Below are 19,691 nucleotides of genomic sequence, written 5' to 3'. Positions count from 1 at the left end.
GCCCACAGTGTCAAATGAGCATGAGCTGAATTTTGCAGAAGAGTGGGCTAAGGCCCTTGCTCCTGCATTGTACCGCACTCACTGTGGTTGGGATATATTCTCCCCCCAACATGAGATTCCCTTGCGGTCTATGCCACAGCCTCAACCTCAATATCCCATATGGCGTGAAGCGAAAGCTTCGGTCGCGGAAATCCTTGAACAATTGGAATATCAAAGTGTAGTTGAAACTTGTGTGTCTCCGATGAATAAACCTCTTTTTACTGTGACCAAACCTGATGGTCTTACCGTTTGGTATTGGATTACCGGCATCTGAACTCGCATTGCCATACCTGTGCAGTACAGAATACCCACGGCTCTGCCCTTATGGATGGTCTTGTGCGTAAACGGTTTAAAACCACACTTGAAATATCCAGTGGTTTTTTGCACACAATCTTTCGGATTTAAGTAGTCAATGGACTGCTTTCACCAGTGGTGGCACACAGAAAATTTAAACGTTTGGCAATGGGCTATAAGAATAGTCCAGGTGTGTTTGCTGCCCGTATAGTTTCTCTTTTGGAGAGAATCAAACCAGATGCGTGTTCATATGTGGAGGACATTTATCTCACAGATGACGAGATATGGGCGCATCTGTGCCGCGTTGACCGCATAATTTGCAATTTTGCTGACTTTGGTTACAAATTTAACTTTGCAAAGTCTCACATTGCGGAGTACACAGTGTTGTTCCTAGGCTATGAGCTCAACAATGAAGGTAGATGATTGTCTCCTCACTTCTTGGAGAAATGCGCACAACTGCGCGCTCCTACAACACTGAAAAAAATGCAATCCTTGCTGGGATTTTTGAATTTCGGGCGTACTTACATTCCCGAATATGCCCAGCGTATCAAGCCTTTATATGCATTGATACAACCTACTTTTACCAAATCGTGCTGGCTGCCTGAACATTCAGCCATTTTGCAATCTTTGCAGACTGATCTGCTTGAATCTAAATTCTTGCTGACTCGTGATAACCACACCAACCTGGTGATAAGAATTGTCCCTGGGGCGGTGGGTTTCACGTACCCTACTTTTAACGAAGGTGACACAGTACCTATCACTTACAAGTCACACTTGTACACTTTGGCTGAATTGCGGTTTTCCACAGTGGAAAAAGTTTTAGCAGCAGTGCAAATGGTGTTTCTAAAGGAACGCGCACTGTCGCAGGGAAAACGCATGTTGGTTGTTACCCCGTATCCTGCATTGGAGGCAGTGACGAAAGCCTGTGTACCGAATTCTAAATCTTTACACCCACGGTGGATACAATGGGCAACATCATTGATGCCTCGGGATGTCACGTTCATTTTTGATGCCTCCTTACGGTCGCAGGAGTTTTTACAGTATGAATTTGTTCATCCTGCCCCTTTCACTATGCGCCCTTTGGAGGATTTCCATTGTATCATTTACACTGATGGTTCAGCCCAAGTTGCGCATGGGTGTAAGCACGCATATGTCTCAGCTTGCGCTATTATTATTGGTACCATGGAGGATGGAGAATTCAAGTCCGATATCGTGCATACACAGACATTAGGGGACTGTACGGCCCAGTTAGCGGAGCTACATGCTCTGATGCTTGCATTGGAGTACGCAGACCCTGGTGTGACTACTCTTATTTTGAGTGACTCTTACTACTATGTCCTGTCTTACAATGACAATCTGTTCTTTTGGACTCAAAATGACTATCATGACTCCAAAGGTAGCACAATAAAACACAAAATGATCTGGGTTTGAGTGGCTGAACTTAAAGAGCACCTGACACTCGTGTATGTAATTCATACTCTTGGTCATCAGCGTATGGGAGTTCACGCTATTGGCATTAGTTTGGCCAATGAGGCCGCGAAGACAGCAGTTTTGACATATTTGGTTGCAGCAGTTACACGTTCCAAAAGTATGATTGATGATGACATCTTAGCACCAATTGCCCCTACTGAGAAGGGAAGTAAATATCCTACGGGGTTTCCTTCGAAGTATTCTTATCATTTAAGTCCTGATAAAGTTCCTTATGTGAAAATACCAGACGCTGGTGACAGACTGATTCCCAACGCGGACCACAGGTCAGCGCTGATTACAGCTGCCCATGAAGGTGTTGCCTTCCGCACATGCGGGCGTTTCGGCTTCTGTATCTCAGCTACAACTTCGCTTTTGGTGGCGGGAACTGTACAAACAGACGCGTGATTATGACCTTCAATGTGACATTTGTCAGCAGATCAAGCCTTCATCTGCTGCATATCCGCCCCAAACACAGTTGTACATTTCCCATAAACCACTTGGTTGTGTTTATTTGGATCACTGCGGTCCCTTTTCTTCTGATACTGCGTATAAGTACATCTTAGTTGCAGTTGATTCTTGCACGGGCTTTGTATGGGTATGGCCCCACCTTAGTGCTGATTCACGAACTGTCAAAAGAGATTGACTTGAATGACTTTGTCAAGGGCCCTGCTTCAGGCAGATCCAAAAGGTGGATATATGCTATTTACAACGAAGTTTGGAAACTGTCCCAAATTGAGGCTGCTTCCCACTTAAGAGCTATTGATCATTTACCTAAAGGTGCCTGAGGGAGGGAAAAGAGGTTTATTTGAATGGTGAAGATTGCAGAACAACACCTTATCACTCGTTGGGTGTAGGAATATCCAATTGCATGGCTCGTGTAATCAAAATGCGCCTAATTTGGCTTGTGTCTTGAAAGGTACACCGACACCTGCTATCACACCCACATTTACATTACTAGCAAACGGTAGTTATTTACTTTTAAATAATGAAGATTGTTGTGGGATGCTGGCAGGAATTCCTTACATCGTTACGGTCTCCCAACGTGCAGTTTGTTGTTAAAAACGTAATGTTTCCTCCTCCACATGGGAAGCTGGATGTTTCTATCTGGCCGTCGATTCCGACCTTGAAGGCAGAGTTCAACAAGATGAGTCGAATAAGAGTTCTTTTGTCCCAGAAAGAAGTCGCCCTTACTTCTGCCTGTGAAACATTTGTCCTTCACGTGGCAAACACCCGCACAGAAGTGCATGCCTTATTAAATACCGATCTGCCTCTGCATTTCGTGGAGTTAATTCACACTATCTTTAATGCCTCCTCAACAACAGGGCTGGCTCACTTTCTAAAAATTGTTAGTAGTGGCCTTGTGACTTCTTTCCAAACTATATTCGGTGTGTTCCCAGCATTTTTTATTTTGATTTTCTCCAGCCTGTTGGTGGAATTCCCTTGATGCTTGGTCTGGTTGGCGGAGTGCTTTTACTGCTTTGCTTATTTCAGAATGGATGCACATCCTGTGCCACAAGACGATTTGCCCCGGTTGTTGCTGCTCCGCAACCAAATGTTTAATTTCTATGGAGTGCTGCCTCTTGCTACATTGAGTGCAGCTTATGGATTATCGTTTCGATTTTCCTTTTTCACATGCATCCAGCTTGTCTTTCATTGCCTGAGCTGCGATTTCGAATGGCTCTGGATTTGTGTCTCTGCAGTGTGGTGTCTCCCAACGCAGATTATGATCAACTGATGAGCCCCTTAGTTGCTCATGAATTGTTTTGTTCTGGCGGCGGGAATATGGCCTTTGCAGCAATGCATAGAATCCTGGGACGTTGGAATATCTTTGCAGCAGCGCATGATTTCTTGGCACGCAGTTAAGTTGAAGTAAATCCGAGTTGTCCTCTGATGGTGCTAGAGGCTCCGGTTCTTGAGGAACATGTATGTTCGTTCCCGTTATTAAATTGGATGGCTGAAATATTTTCAGATGAGAACAATGACTTCCTGTTGGAGGCTGTTACAACGTACTGTGCATATACATTATTGGAGTGAGGTGCATTTCCTGCTCTCTCTTATTCACGGCTGGAGTCACATGTTGGAATATCAGGTTTTTTTGCTATTTTTTAAGGTGTATTGGCTTTACAATGCCCAAAAGTAAATTACTAATTTGGAGGTTTTTTTTCAAAATTCTGAGTTTTTTCCCATTTTTCCATTATGGCAAATTTGAACTTGATTCTATCTCTCAAACTTGAACTCTGCGTTCCTGCTTTGCCCATATTTCTTATCCGTGCTCCGATCAAGGGAGGGTTTAGTGGGGCTGAGCCTTGCATTTCTACAGTGTTAAGTTAGCATGAGCTTATTAGAAGTTTAAATGCCATTTTACCTTTTTGCTTTCTTTGCACTTGCCACACACGTTAGTTATTGTTTCACGTTAGGCTGAGAGTTTTGCTGCACATGAGAATAACTTGTTTTTCCAGTTTGCTAGACTTGCTTCATAAGCATAGTCTGAACAGTGAGTACCGAGGCCTTCAAGGTTATCAACACTGTTGCTTTTGTTCAAACTGATCAGCGCACTTTCTAGACATAACATATAAGCAGCTGTGGACAGCTCAGATACTAGCACCTTTAATAATACACTGTGAAGGCATAATTGAACACACTTGGAGAACTTTCGTATGCTGAGAGCTTGTGCAGAACTCAATGTGATTCACTTCTGCTAAACTCTGAGGTATGGGGTCACCTATGAAAGCCTAAGAGACCTTCTGTAGTTATAAAATAACCTACTTGCAAGGGAGGGTAAAATATAGGTATATATTTAACCTGTTTCCATTTAGCATTATAACATGCTTTCTCCCTTTGTATTTTATGGAATAGGAACTATGCTGACAATCTTATTTCTTATCATATGTCTGCTTGTATTAGCTAAGATGCTGCACCTGAGATCACGGTGGTTAAATAAATATGTTAAACGTGCTTGTGTCTCCTTTTACTCTCTGTTCTGGACTGGTATGAGAGTATAATGAAAGAGTGCTCTTGTTTCCCACCTTACCTGAGGTATCCTAAGTTGCATGTTCTGGGTTGTCTAATCATTGGTTACTTTGCTTTAGGACGAAGAGCTAATGTGACACTGATGCTAGTCTAGTAGGGGATTTTGGGTGCTAAGGTGAGTTTTGGTACACCCTAATTCCCTGAGGTCCTGAGTCTATGTGCACAGTTCTGTGACTGAGCAGAATCCCTGCAACAGGAGAAATGTAAAAATAAAAACATTAAACATACCTTTCCTCCTGGTCCTGTGTCTTCTTAGCATCTGCTCCTGCTCTCCTGCCTCCGACAGGAACAGGAAGCAGGCAGCCAGGTTCCCTCCCCTAAGCCAATCACAACGTTGCAAGCAGCGTTATGATTGGTCAGGACACCGCCCAGCCAGGGGCTAATGGGGTGGCCATATTCTGGGGTTGAGTTGGCAGGACTGGTTTGAGCAGCCCGAGAGGTCTGACCAAACAGTCTTTTCTCACTCAGGAGTGGGCAAACTACTCCTCCCCTGCCCTGCTCAAAGAGCAGAGCAGCCCCACTCACTTGCAAATTCGCAATGCGCAAATTAAATATAAAATGCTAATAACTTTTAGTTATTTCCATTTTATGTTTTGGCTTTCTCGCACTGCGAGAAAACAGTGGGGCGATGCTACTCTGGTGGAGGAGCCACCTCTGTTGATATTGCCCACCACTGTAAAGGGTGCAGGGATAAGCAGTGAGTTTCACATGTTCAGCTCACTTAGGTGCTGTTCAACAGCCACAAAAGAGTGTTGATGCTTCTGAACCATCATTGTGTAGTCTGGAAATAGCATTAATACTGCTTTGTTTACTTTGATCTCCTGCCGTCAGCACACTTCTTGGAGAACACTGTTGCGGGCCCTATAATTTATTTGTCAGAATAGGAATGGCCTAGGATTAGCTCCCGGTTGCGGTCTCGTGCCACACAATGAGCCCGCTCAAGTACAAATTGGGGAGACAGGTCTGTTGGAGGCATCCACTCCCGCAGCCAGTTCTCTGCATATGTCACAGCATCATGTCTGTCCACTCCCTCTGGCAGTCCAATCATACATATGTTTTTGCGTCCCGATCTTCCTCTGGTACCCTTCGTTCTATTTTCTAAAGCAGACACGCGACCGAAGAGCATTTGCAGCGTAGTCGTATTTTCTTGAGTGACCGGCTGCAGTTCCTCTATTTGTAATTCAGTGGTGCGCTGTTTATCCACGAGTTTTCGCTAGATGGCGTGAAGTTGATTGAATTCTATGGTTATTTTTTCTATTTTGCTTTTTAGCATTGTCCTTGTGCTTTAAAGGGCTGCCCCAATTTTCTCACTGCAGATAGCACATTGTCTAGCTTCTCATTTAGGGCCATGTCAGCGAGAGATTGTTGTGGGATGCTGGCAGGAATTCCTTACATCGTTACGGTCTCCCAACGTGCAGTTCGTTGTTAAAAACGAAATGTTTCCTCCTCCACATGGGAAGCTGGATGTTTCCATCTGGCCGTCGATTCCGACCTTGAAGGCAGAGTTCAACAAGATGAGTCGAATAAGAGCTCTTTTGTCCCAGAAAGAAGTCGCCCTTACTTCTGCCTGTGAAACATTTGTCCTTCACGTGGCAAACACCCGCACAGAAGTGCATGCCTTATTAAATACCGATCTGCCTCTGCATTTCGTGGAGTTAATTCACACTATCTTTAATGCCTCCTCAACAACAGGGCTGGCTCACTTTTTAGAAATTGTTAGTAGTGGCCTTGTGACTTCTTTCCAAACTATATTCGGTGTGTTCTCAGCATTTTTTATTTCGATTTTCTCCAGCCTGTTGGTGGATTTCCCTTGATGCTTGGTCTGGTTGGCGGAGTGCTTTTACTGCTTTGCTTATTTCAGAATGGATGCACATCCTGTCCACGAGACGATTTGCCCCGGTTGTTGCTGCTCCACAACCAAATGTTTAATTTCTATGGAGTGCTGCCTCTTGCTACATTGAGTGCAGCTTATGGATTATCGTTTCGATTTTCCTTTTTCACATGCATCCAGCCTGTCTTTCATTGCCTGAGCTGCAATTTCGAATGGGCTCTGGATTTGTGTCTCTGCAGTGTGGTGTCTCCCAACGCAGATTATGATCAACTGATGAGCCCTTTAGTTGCTCATGAATTGTTTTGTTCTGGCGGCGGGATTATGGCCTTTGCAGCGATGCATAGAGTCCTGGGACGTTGGAATATCTTTGCAGCAGCGCATGATTTCTTGGCACGCAGTTAAGTTGAAGTAAATCCGAGTTGTCCTCTGATGGTGCTAGAGGCTCCGGTTCTTGAGGAACATGTATGTTCGTTCCCGTTATTAAATTGGATGGCTGAAATATTTTCAGATGAGAACAATGACTTCCTGTTGGAGGCTGTTACAACGTACTGTGCATATACACTATTGGAGTGAGGTGCATTTCCTGCTCTCTCTTATTCACGGCTGGAGTCACATGTTGGAATATCAGGGTTTTTTGCTATTTTTTAAGGCGTATCGGCTTTACCATGCCCAAAAGTAAATTACTAATTCAGACGTTTTTTTCAAAATTCTAAGTTTTTTCCCATTTTTCCATTATGCCAAATTTGAACTTGATTCTATCTCTCAAACTTGAACTCTGCGTTCCTGCTTTGCCCATATTTCCTATCCGTGCTCTGATCAAGGGAGGTTTTAGTGGGGCTGAGCCTTGCATTTCTACAGTGTTAAGTTAGCATGAGCTTATTAGAAGTTTAAATGCCATTTTACCTTTTTGCTTTCTTTGCACTTGCCACACACGTTAGTTATTGTTTTACGTTAGGCTGAGAGTTTTGCTGCACATGAGAATAACTTGTTTTTCCAGTTTGCTAGACCTGCTTCATAAGCATAGTCTGAACAGTGAGTACCGAGGCCTTCAAGGTTATCAACACTGTTGCTTTTGTTCAAACTGATCAGCACACTTTCTAGACATAACATATATGCAGCTGTGGACAGCTCAGATACTAGCGCCTTTAATAATACACTGTGAAGGCATAATTGAACACACTTGGAGAACTTTCGTATGCTGAGAGCTTGTGCAGAACTTAATGTGATTCACTTCTGCTAAACTCTAAGGTATGGGGTCACCTATGAAAGCCTAAGAGACTTCTGTAGTTATAAAATACCCTACTTGCAAGGGAGGGTAAAATATAGGTATATATTTAACCTGTTTCCATTTAGCATTATAACATGCTTTCTCCCTTTGTATTTTATGGAATAGTAACTATGCTGACAATCTTATTTCTTATCATATATCTGCTTGTATTAGCTAAGATGCTGCACCTGAGATCATGGCGTTGAAATAAATATTTTAAACGTGCTTGTGTCTCCCTTTACTCTCTGTTCTGGACTGGTATGAGAGTATAACGAAAGAGTGCTCTTGTTTCCCACCTTACCTGAGGTATCCTAAGTTGCATGTTCTGGGTTGTCTAATCAGTGGTTACTTTGCTTTAGGACGGAGAGCTAATGTGACACTGATGCTAGTCTAGTAGGGGATTTTGGGTGCTAAGGTGAGTTTTGGTACACCCTAATTCCCTGAGGTCCTGAGTCTATGTGCACAGTTCTGTGACTGAGCAGAATCCCTGCAACAGGAGAAATGTAAAAATAAAAACATTAGACATACCTTTCCTCCTGGTCCTGTGTCTTCTTAGCATCTGCTCCTGCTCTCCTGCCTCCGACAGGAACAGGAAGCAGGCAGCCAGGTGCCCTTCCCTAAGCCAATCACAACGTTGTAAAGCAGAGTTATGATTGGTCAGGACGCCGCCCAGCCAGGGGCTAATGGGGTGGCCATATTCTGGGGTTGAGTTGGCAGGACTGGTTTGAGCAGCCCGAGAGGTCTGACCAAACAGTCTTTTCTCACTCAGGAGTGGGCAAACTACACCTCCCCTGCCCTGCTCAAAGAGCAGAGCAGCCCCACCCACTTGCAAATTCGCAATGCGCAAATTAAATATAAAATGCTAATAACTTTTAGTTATTTCCATTTTATGTTTTGGCTTTCTCGCACTGCGAGAAAACAGTGGGGCGATGCTACTCAGGTGGAGGAGCCACCTCTGTTGATATTGTCCACCACTGTAAAGGGTGCAGGGAAAAGCAGTGAGTTTCACATGTTCAGCTCGCTTAGGTGCTGTTCAACAGCCACAAAGAGTGTCGATGCTTCTGAACCATCATTGTGTAGTCTGGAAATAGCATTAATACTGCTTTGTTTACTTTGATCTCCTGCCGTCGGCGCACTTCTTGGAGAACACTGTTGCGGGCACTATAACTTATTTGTCAGAATAGGAATGGCCTAGGATTAGCTCCCGGTTGCGGTCTCGTGCCACACGATGAGCCCGCTCAAGTACAAATTGGGGAGACAGGTATGTTGGAGGCATCCACTCCCGCAGCCAGTTCTTTGCATATGTCACAGCATCATGTCTGTCCACTCCCTCTGGCAGTCCAATCATACATATGTTGTTGCGTCCCGATCTTCCTCTGGTATCCTTCGTTCTATTTTCTAAAGCAGACACGCGACCCAGGAGCATTTGCAGCGTAGTCGTATTTTCTTGAGTGACCGGCTGCAGTTCCTCTAGTTGTAATTCAGTGGTGCGCTGTTTATCCACGAGTTTTCGCTAGATGGCGTGAAGTTGACTGAATTCTATGGTTATTTTTTCTATTTTGCTTTTTAGCAATGTCCTTGTGCTTTAAAGGGCTGCCCCAATTTTCTCAACTGCAGATAGCACATTGTCTAGCTTCTCATTGAGAGCCATGTCAGCGAGTGTTGTCTTCGTCTGTGAGCCTCCGTCTGGATACTCCTCCATTGTTAGGGCTGGCTTTGTCCAGGGGGTGGGGGATTGGAGCGAAGGCAACCCATAAATATTTGTTGCGCTGTGGGCATCTGCTGAGCTACAAGTACCCCTTAGTGGTCGTGTCCTTGACATAGTATGGGGTGACTAAGCCCTGCATCCTGGCGCCAGGGGGTCCGATGCGTCAGGGTGTGCCCTCTGTCTGGTTTGATGCCAGTGTAGGGTTATGTAATAGTATTTCGGGCAGTAGGCACCTTTCAGGCCATCTCCCAGCCCTACCCCACTACGTTTCCAGCGTGTACCAGGGGAAATTAACCCTTAGTGTCTCCCCGGTGTCCGTGTCTGGCAATGAAGCGTGGGCGGGAAGACAGTGTTGGTCAGGGGCGCCAATGGGAGACCAAGAAGTCAATTCACAAATTCACATAAATAATGCCTGTTTGTCACACCCCAGGTAGTTTTTAATTAGCCACTCCTCCCCTCCATAGACACTGCTCCTGACCTGTCCACGTAAACTCTGATAGTCTGTGCCTCCCTTTTGTAGGGATGTCTGATCTATAATACACTGGAGTTCGAGGAGGCTGTGTATTGTGAGCGCAGTCCAAACTGGTGGCTTTGGTTGCAATAATTCAAGATGGTCACCTTTTTGTTTCTACCCCTCACCATCTTCCACCACTCGTCATCATCTGCCCTCCTGCTGTTGTTTTTGCGTGTCTTTTCCTGCCTTGTCCACTGGCTTTTCCTAAGTTGGTAATGCATACTTCCCAGGTTCCACGAGTATGTATTCAAAGCAAACAACTACTTCCCCCAATGCTGCCTAGGTCCAGCCCCCGGGTCAGCGTTAGGTTTTACTATGACGGGAAGATGAAAAGGTGTCACATCCCTGCTGGCTTTGTCCTTCCGTGGCCAGGTGGTCGCCAGGGAAGGCCTTACTAGGCATCTGGTGGGGTTGGTTCAGCTCACACGCACCAGTGCAGCATGTCTATTTTTGTTACAATGGAGCACAGTAGACCTGGGGCCACTTCCGCTCCAACCCTGTACTGGGCTGTGGAGCACCCAGGACTCAAATGTTTGCCCGCAAAGTAGGGACAAGTCTCCAGTGTTCAAGTGGGTAGGCCTCGACCAATAGAGCTAGGCCAAGTCCCTTTGTGCCTCTCCATTGGGTTATTAGGTGGCGAGCGAACTGGCTTCATTCAACTTGCTTTGGCCCTACATCTGAATCTGGCCCCGCTGGGGTCCTAAGCCTTCCGTGTTACCCACTGCCTCAGTACGGCAATTGACTAGTCCCATATCCCGCCCCCACGCTTTGTGGCCTAGGCCCGATCCAACCCCCAGGTTCACTCGGCTGCAGTTACTCGGGAAGGGAGGTAGTTGGAGGGGGAGACTTGTATAGAAATAGCACATCTTTTCACCGATCACACAATCACGCCAGGGCAGTTTCCTCTCTTCAAACTGCGGAATCCCGGAGACCTCACTGTGCCATCATCCAACATGATGCCAGTACTGCACAGTACATGCTGGGAAGGCTACCAGCAATCGACCAGGCGGCTCGCTCGTTCAACAGGCCGCACGCCTGGCCCCAGCCAGATCACCAGTTTGCGTAGACAGCTGATCACTCCTATGCAGCACCACCAGGTCAGAGTTTATTTATTAGTGCCTCTGACTGGTGTGTGGTCCCACGCCCAAGACCATGTTCCAGGGCCTCAAACCGCAGCTAGGAACGGAGCATATATTCTTTCTGGGCAGCATTCTGGTTCCCAGGTCTGTGGCAGCCCTATGTACCCTGTCAGAGCAGCTGCATATACCGGCTATAGAACATCTCTTCCAACACTGTATTGCAAAAGGCACACCTCACCAATGAAATGCCGCACTATGGCCCTTTGCTCAGCGCAGGCCAGGTCCGATGTTATATGGTCCAATCGGTTGTATCAACACGCTGCTCCTCACTACAAACTGTCAGTAGGGATCTCTGGGGGGGGGGGTTGAGGTGCTGCTCAGCCGGTGAGATGGTGCCTTGATTTCACTGTGGGCTAGCATTCATGTTGGATTTAGGGCCAGGGATGCAAAGATTCAAAAGAACATGTCCACCATCTTAGCCTGCTGGCCACGCCCCCAGAAACAGCTATTTCGTTCTTTTAGTCAACACCCAACAGAAGTGGGAATAACAGTTTTACTTGTACACAGTGCTCAGGAGTAGACCAGCATCAATGAGAAGAGCAATGCAGCAAAATAAATGAGGGCAAAAGAGGGAGAACAAAGAAAGGTAAAAGAGACCATGCAGTAAAGAAGGTGAGGCACTAGCATGCAGCAAGGTGGGAGGACAGCAATAGCATGGAATAGGAGAGGTGAAAGAGGCAAAGACTAATGGAGGTGAACGAGAAAACGAAAGCTATTGGCACTGAGAGGAAAAGAGAGTCAGAAGGCTGGATCACAGAAAGAGGATGCTTAAAGCTAAATCTGCATATTCACTTTCGTAAATCTAATGATGTTTGCTTGTTTCATGTTTCCTAAATAAATATACCAATGCTGGTTAGAACGATGATAGTCATTATCAAGACTTTTATTACAACTCCTGCATGGTCTAAAAGTAGGCACTTGTATGTAGAAACTAGAAGTGTTCTGCAATGATTAGAGTTATTTAGCTGTTGATTCAAAGAACTCAATGAAGAGATACCTCACTCCCCTGATGGGAATGGTTTAGAGGGCCAGGAAACAAGCATGTGGGGCGTTCTAAGGTGATTGATCTGTTCACGAGAAGGCATGGGGAATAATCAAGGAGAAGACACCAATACCTGAGAGAGGTAAGTGGGAGCAAGAGCACAAAAGCGAGGGAGGATGTGCAGCAAGGGTAAAGGACTGAGGTAGGCAGAAAAGAGGGACAAGAGAAAGCACAAACAAAAGCACATATAAAAGCACAGAGTGGACAGATGAGAGAGCTGAGATGACGGGGAAAGTGAAAGCTTGGGTAGAAAAAGGTTGCAGGACTAGTTTTGAGGCTCATCACCAAAACCTAAAGGGAACAGTTATGGGTCAATATAACCTTCATTTTCTTAGTGAGATATTCGATAACAAGCCAAATACATATATTGGTATAGAACAAATGCAAAGCATGTACATCATGGAGACAAAGTGTATTTGGACACAGGAGAAAAAAGTGGGGAAATACATAACACCATCTGCATCATCATCGTCCAGTCTGGAGGCATGTAGACAGCAGTACTCTTCACTAGGGTGTACCATGCAGAGTATGAAAAGGACATATAATACAAATGAACACTAAACAAAGGGTAAACTATGGTAGAACATCCTCAGACAAGGGACCATATAACCATGGGCTTGAAAGACAGCCAGCCCAACCAAAGGCAAACCTTGAAGACTAGATGGCCTGCGGTTAAAGTGGGGCCGACCCACTACTACTTATATGCATACACTGATCAAAGCATTGATAATATGAGGTCTCTAAATCACCAAAATCTTCTGTAGCGATAACAAAAGAAAATCATTTGAATACTGTTATTCCTCCCAGCTAGAGCTTACCTCCTTGGGTTTGCAAGATCAAATGAGGCTTCGGTGTTTCTTCAGCTTTTTGTTCAGTTTTTTGTTCAGCTTTTTGTTCTACCTGTACGATACAAAGAACAAAACATGTCTTTATACAGACATAAACTACTTAGGGAGATTGCATCATGTTATCACTCATAATAGCTTTCCGAAACTTGAATAAATATTGCTCCTGTACTCACAAACGTTTGAAGTACATCCATGAGCTCTCCGGTCTAAAAAATTCAATAGGCAAGAAGCTAGTAGTACTCTTTTTTTTTAATTCTAAAGCCATTTGTATTGGAATATTTAAAGGGGTTTTACAGACTTGACGAAAAATAATGTCATTATTTGCTTTTCAGATAGGTCCAGGTTTTTCACACAGTAAAATCCTCTCTCAAAAGAACGCATGTATTTAATCAAGCACAGTATATACACATAACTTACCCAACAATCAATACTTCCCATAAGCTGCAGGAGGCAAAGGCAATATTTGCTGTAGGTAAATAGACTTACAGAAATTAACAACAAAAGAGTGTTCTAGTGCAGGTGGGATGGGGGTCTGCACTGAGCACACGGAGTCAAACACAAGCCCATTTGGTTTGTTAATAAAGCCCTCACTCACCGACATGGTCGGTGACTTGCTTCATCATCGGGCCCCACCGGGTGTAACCGAATGTCACCCCGGTGTGCTGCAACGCCAGAGTTACTGCGGAGCTGGTCTTGTGAGGATGGAGGGGCTATGTGATAGGTAACGTGAGAAGTGTAAAGAGTGGTGGTTTAAAATTGTCTTGTATGTATCAAAAAATTATTTATTAGCTGATCATCAAGGACAAAGTAAAAAATGTGTCGATAAACAAGGCCAACTAATTGGATGGTCTTGTACCGATAACATTTATGTGAAAGTGTGGTTGGTCAACATGTTTCTGCCCTAGCGGTATAGTTAACCAGGCATTCGTCAGGACCTAGAGTGTAAACCCCGGCGGTATGAGCACGCTAAGGCCCACCTGACCGTAGGCCTTGAAAGTGAAAAATTCGTGTCTGTGAAGTAAAAAAGAGGGGGGCTACACCGGCCAAGGGCGGGAAGCACACAACCTCAGGTTTCCAAAATTACGGAGACCAAAATTAAAACCTGTGAAGATAAAAGGTACAAACAGACATACACAGAAACAAACAAAGAGTTAAAATCATTTGTCAGTAAGGCTCATATGGTAAAGCCTGTGACTAGTGCTCAAGGTGCTTGGAGGTGCACATCTCATACAAATTAGCAGAGGTGTGTGGCTCTGCCTGTGGTCTAGACAGGAACGTATACCTTTAGACTTTTAGTCGTGACTGAACAGGCTCACTGGTGTACTATTTGGATTATCAATAGTGCCCGTGAGCTTGACTATTTGTGAAAGTGAGAGATGGGGGAACTGCGATGTGATGGGCATTCACACACATCTCTGTCACGCGAGCGATCAATGGGCCAAGGGCCAGTGATCATTCAACCAAGAGTCATAAGAGTGAAAAGAGAAAAATCTCACTTCACAGGGGGTGGTATTACACCCCATAGACCTCGGGAGGGGGGAGGCAGCGCTTTTTGGCACATCCTGTAAAGGAAGGGGGAACAGAAGGGGAACAAGGGACGAACACAATCAGTTGGCTGAAAAGAGTACTTATCTCGTAAGTTCTGTAGCGGTCGCAGACACACTCACGCCCACTACGCCAGTCTCCCGCTGATACACCTGCTCAGCCCTCGGAACCGGGTCTCGCCGATCCAGGCTGGAGGAGTGTAAGACTATTTATAGAGGGAGGTTGAGTTGAGCTTCCGGGTCCGGAAGGGTTGAGTAATACGCATGCGTCATAATGGATGGAATAGAGCGTTAACCTACTTACAGGAATCGTACCCATTTCCGGTGTCGGTAGGTTGGTAGTGCGCATGTCTAAGGATGGTCGGTTTCCGAATGTCAGAATCCAATTATTTTAGAACAGAGGCCCAGGGAATATCGTCATTGAGACCAGTAGTATGGGTTCCCAAGCGATAAACCCATCTCTGTTCTTTTTCAAACAGTCTTTCTGGGATGTTCGAACCTCCGATGATTTGTTCAATCACAGTCCATCTAAGATCGTTTGTTGTATGATTATTGCGCAAAAAATGATCGCTCATTTTGGTCGTGGCTTTTTTGCACCTGATATTGCTTCTATGTTCACATACCCTCTGCTTCACTTTTCTTGTGGTCATGCCAACATAACGGAGAGAGCAGGGGCAAGTGACAAGATAGACAACATTGATGGAATTGCAGTTGGTATGTGCTTTTTGGTGCCAAGTTCTTCCTGGTTCAAGATCCAGGGTTTTTGATGGAGTAGTCAAACGACAGACCGAGCAATTTGCACATGGGAAATGGCCTGTAACTTTAGGGAGGTTCCAAGCGTCGGTCTGTCATTTGACTACTCCATCAAAAACCCTGGATCTTGAACCAGGAAGAACTTGGAGTGAAGCATGTGTGAAAACATATCTTCAACTCGAGACTGTTTAAAATCTAAACACGACCAAACATCATGTTACACCCTAAATATAAGGTGTACCTGGCATTGAACTGCGTGAAGAAATCCACGGTCCGATCTAAACAAAGGTCCGGTCGTAACAACCGACCAACACCGTCAAGCGTCTCCAAGTCACGCCAACTCTTCTCTCTTTCTCCCAGTCACCGAGGAATTACCAAACAGTTACGGTTGTCTAACGCGCATCTCCGCGCCAATTTCAAAGTGTTGCCAGTGAGGAAGGACTAAAGCCTAACAACACGACCCAAACTAAGATGGCCGCCACAGAATGCAAAGATCTCGTCACTTCTAATGTCAACAGCCCTACTTGCTGCCAAATAGACAGCCAATGTCGATATACGCAGCTTAAATATATCGTGGGCATGCATGGAAAAGATAAATAAATGTATTTCAATTAAAACTGAGAAATAAAAATAAAATTAAACAATAAAAAATAATCAATAAATCAATCGTGATAGCAGCAAAAACATCAACAGTTACTGTTATACCAAATTATCCCAAAGATTATACATATTAACTTTTTAACACCCGTGTGAGACCGTACCCCTCTTACAATCTATAATATAAGTTATTTAGCACAACGAATATTTACTACAATATTCCATTAAGAACACATAACATAAAATATGTCCAGACATTTAGAGTAATGGTAATCAATTCATTATATTCTTAAGACTTAACACAATAGCACATCACGGTACTCTCTTTCTACATAGTTGAACTTATACGACTGCTATCCCTTAAGAACTATCAACCTATCAGGGACCACATTTCATCTCTCTCGTTCAAACCAGTTTTAGATGTCTGATATTTCTCAATGAGTCTTGCCTCCAATTGGTTCAGTTTGGTTTCAGTATCTGTTTTATTTCTGTTAGTAACCACACAAAGTACCGACCAATGTATGTCGTTAAATGTGTGGTTAGATGTCTGGTAATGTTCGACCAAAGGAGCCCCCAAGGTCAAACATTTAATCCTAGATTTATGCTGTAAGACTCTCGCTTTAACAGCTTGAGTCGTTTGTCCAATGTAAAAGCGATTACATGGGCACCTGATACAGTAGATCAGGTTTCTAGTATTGCAATTGGAAAAATGTCTTTGAATATGTGTGTGTCCATTGATCTTAACCTCTTTGGAATCATTTGTCATCTCACAAGCCACACAATTGTGGCATCTGAAATGGCCAATGATTGGGGGTAATTTAAGTAAATCCCTAATAGTAGTAGATGTTGGTTTTGTTGGATTGCTTTTAGCTCTTACCAATTGATTACGCACATTAGAGCCCTTCTTAAAAGCAAAGAGTGGTTTAGGTATCTCTATGTCTCCTAGTAATTTCCAATTGTTTTGGATTATCTTTTTCACTTTGTTCGCTCTAGGATCATATGTCAGTACACAAGTTAATGGAGTGTCATTCTGCTCTTTAATTTTAGGGGTCAATAAAGTCTCTCGGGGCGTATACCATGCTCTCTTGAGTGCCACTTTAGTTAATCTCTTAGGGTATCCACGAGAAATCAATTTTTCTTTAAGGTGGTTCGCATGTAGAAAGTATTGATCTTTATTGCTGCAATTTCTTCGAATACGAAGAAATTGCCCATAAGGCAAATTTTCTTTCAGTGACCTAGGATGTCCGCTACTGAAGTGAAGTAAAGTATTACGATCCGTCGGTTTAGTATATAAACCGACAATCAATTTCCCTTCCTCATGTTCGATGTAGACATCCCAAAAATTTATTTTCAAGGGATCACTAGACACCGTAAATTTGAACTCTTGGGTTCTGTTATTCAACCAAGTATGGAACTCCTTCAATTGTCCTGAGTCCCCATTCCAAATCATGAAAATATCATCTATATAGCGACACCAGAGCCCACAAAGATGTTTAAATGGGTTGGTGTCGCTATATATCCATCTCTTTTCAAACTGATCCATGACTAGATTCGCAATTTCCGGTGAAAAGCTACAACCCATCGCGACTCCTGAGATCTGAAGGTATAATTTTTCTTTAAAATTAAAGAAATTATTTTTTAAACAGATCCTAGCCAGTTGGACAATAAATTCAGTCGGCACTTGATGGGGACGTTGTCTCGAATCCAAAGCAAACTCACACACACTCAGAGCATCTTCCTGCGGTATATTCGTGTATAGCGATTCGATATCAAAGGTAGAGAGTAGTTGTTTCGTAGGATCAAAGTCCAACCCCTCCACCTTTGATATCAAGTCCATCGTATCTCTTATATATGACGGTATTTCCTTCACCAATGGGAATAAAAATATGTCAACATATTGCGCCAACGGTTCCAACAAGGAGCCACATGCTGCCACAATGGGTCTCCCTGGAGGAACCGTAAGAGATTTATGAATTTTAGGTAAAACATAAATATTCGGAATTTTGTTATGTTCGCTATTCAAAAAATCAAATTCATTCTTACATAACCAACCCGAGTCCAAGCCTCCCTGAGTAATATTTCTGATTTGTTCTTTCAGTCGTAGAGTGGGGTTAACATCTAATTCTCTGTAGAATACCATGTTAGAGAGTTGATTGTTAATCTCTTGTTCATACTTCACAGTATCCCACAGCACTATCCCACCCCCTTTATCTGCGGGTTTCACAGTAATATTCATGTTTTGGGCAAGATTTTTAAGTGCAAGCATTTCTAATTTACTACAGTTGGTTTTGTAGAAGCATTTTTTATTGTGGAGTAAATCCAAATCTCTAAGTACCTGATTTTCGAATATTAAAATTTCTGGAGGTAACAGGATGCTTTCAGGTATAAATTTTGATTTATTTTTGAGTCCACTGATGTTAAGTGTTTGTTGGCTCTCATGTTCTAAAAAGAAAGCTTTCAATCTTATCTTTCTTAAAAAAGCCAAAACTTCAGTCTTCGTATCAATAGGATTTTGTAATCTAGTAGGGACAAATGTCAAACCTTTAGATAAAATTGATAAGACCTACAGGCGATAACACTGCAGACTCAGGACGAGATAAGAAAAGAGACTATTCCAATTTATAATCTGTCCAATTATATTTTGTCTGAACATGAAATATCAATTTTATCTAAAGGTTTGACATTTGTCCCTACTAGATTACAAAATCCTATTGATACGAAGACTGAAGTTTTGGCTTTTTTAAGAAAGATAAGATTGAAAGCTTTCTTTTTAGAACATGAGAGCCAACAAACACTTAACATCAGTGGACTCAAAAATAAATCGAAATTTATACCTGAAAGCATCCTGTTACCTCCAGAAATTTTAATATTCGAAAATCAGGTACTTAGAGATTTGGATTTACTCCACAATAAAAAATGCTTCTACAAAACCAACTGTAGTAAATTAGAAATGCTTGCACTTAAAAATCTTGCCCAAAACATGAATATTACTGTGAAACCCGCAGATAAAGGGGGTGGGATAGTGCTGTGGGATACTGTGAAGTATGAACAAGAGATTAACAATCAACTCTCTAACATGGTATTCTACAGAGAATTAGATGTTAACCCCACTCTACGACTGAAAGAACAAATCAGAAATATTACTCAGGGAGGCTTGGACTCGGGTTGGTTATGTAAGAATGAATTTGATTTTTTGAATAGCGAACATAACAAAATTCCGAATATTTATGTTTTACCTAAAATTCATAAATCTCTTACGGTTCCTCCAGGGAGACCCATTGTGGCAGCATGTGGCTCCTTGTTGGAACCGTTGGCGCAATATGTTGACATATTTTTATTCCCATTGGTGAAGGAAATACCGTCATATATAAGAGATACGATGGACTTGATATCAAAGGTGGAGGGGTTGGACTTTGATCCTACGAAACAACTACTCTCCACCTTTGATATCGAATCGCTATACACGAATATACCGCAGGAAGATGCTCTGAGTGTGTGTGAGTTTGCTTTGGATTCGAGACAACGTCCCCATCAAGTGCCGACTGAATTTATTGTCCAACTGGCTAGGATCTGTTTAAAAAATAATTTCTTTAATTTTAAAGAAAAATTATACCT

The 19,691-nt window shown here is 43.4% G+C and overlaps 1 protein-coding gene across 1 annotated transcript in view; it reads right to left on the bottom strand.

The window, feature by feature from the left end:
- The window catches only part of LOC147722358 (uncharacterized), a 700,192-nt gene that overhangs the window by 423,105 nt on the left and 257,396 nt on the right, over positions 1–19,691 (bottom strand). The window contains exon 12 of the mRNA XM_086967301.1: positions 13,153–13,234. Coding sequence (XP_086823427.1) covers positions 13,153–13,234 — 82 coding nt within the window. The remainder of the gene's footprint in view (positions 1–13,152; positions 13,235–19,691) is intronic.

The sequence above is a fragment of the Lissotriton vulgaris genome, chromosome 4_1, assembly GCF_964263255.1.
Source record: "Lissotriton vulgaris chromosome 4_1, aLisVul1.2, whole genome shotgun sequence".
Lineage (NCBI taxonomy): Eukaryota > Metazoa > Chordata > Amphibia > Caudata > Salamandridae > Lissotriton > Lissotriton vulgaris.
The sequence above is the reverse complement of the archived record's forward strand: the minus strand, read 5'-3'. Positions and strand labels throughout refer to the sequence as shown.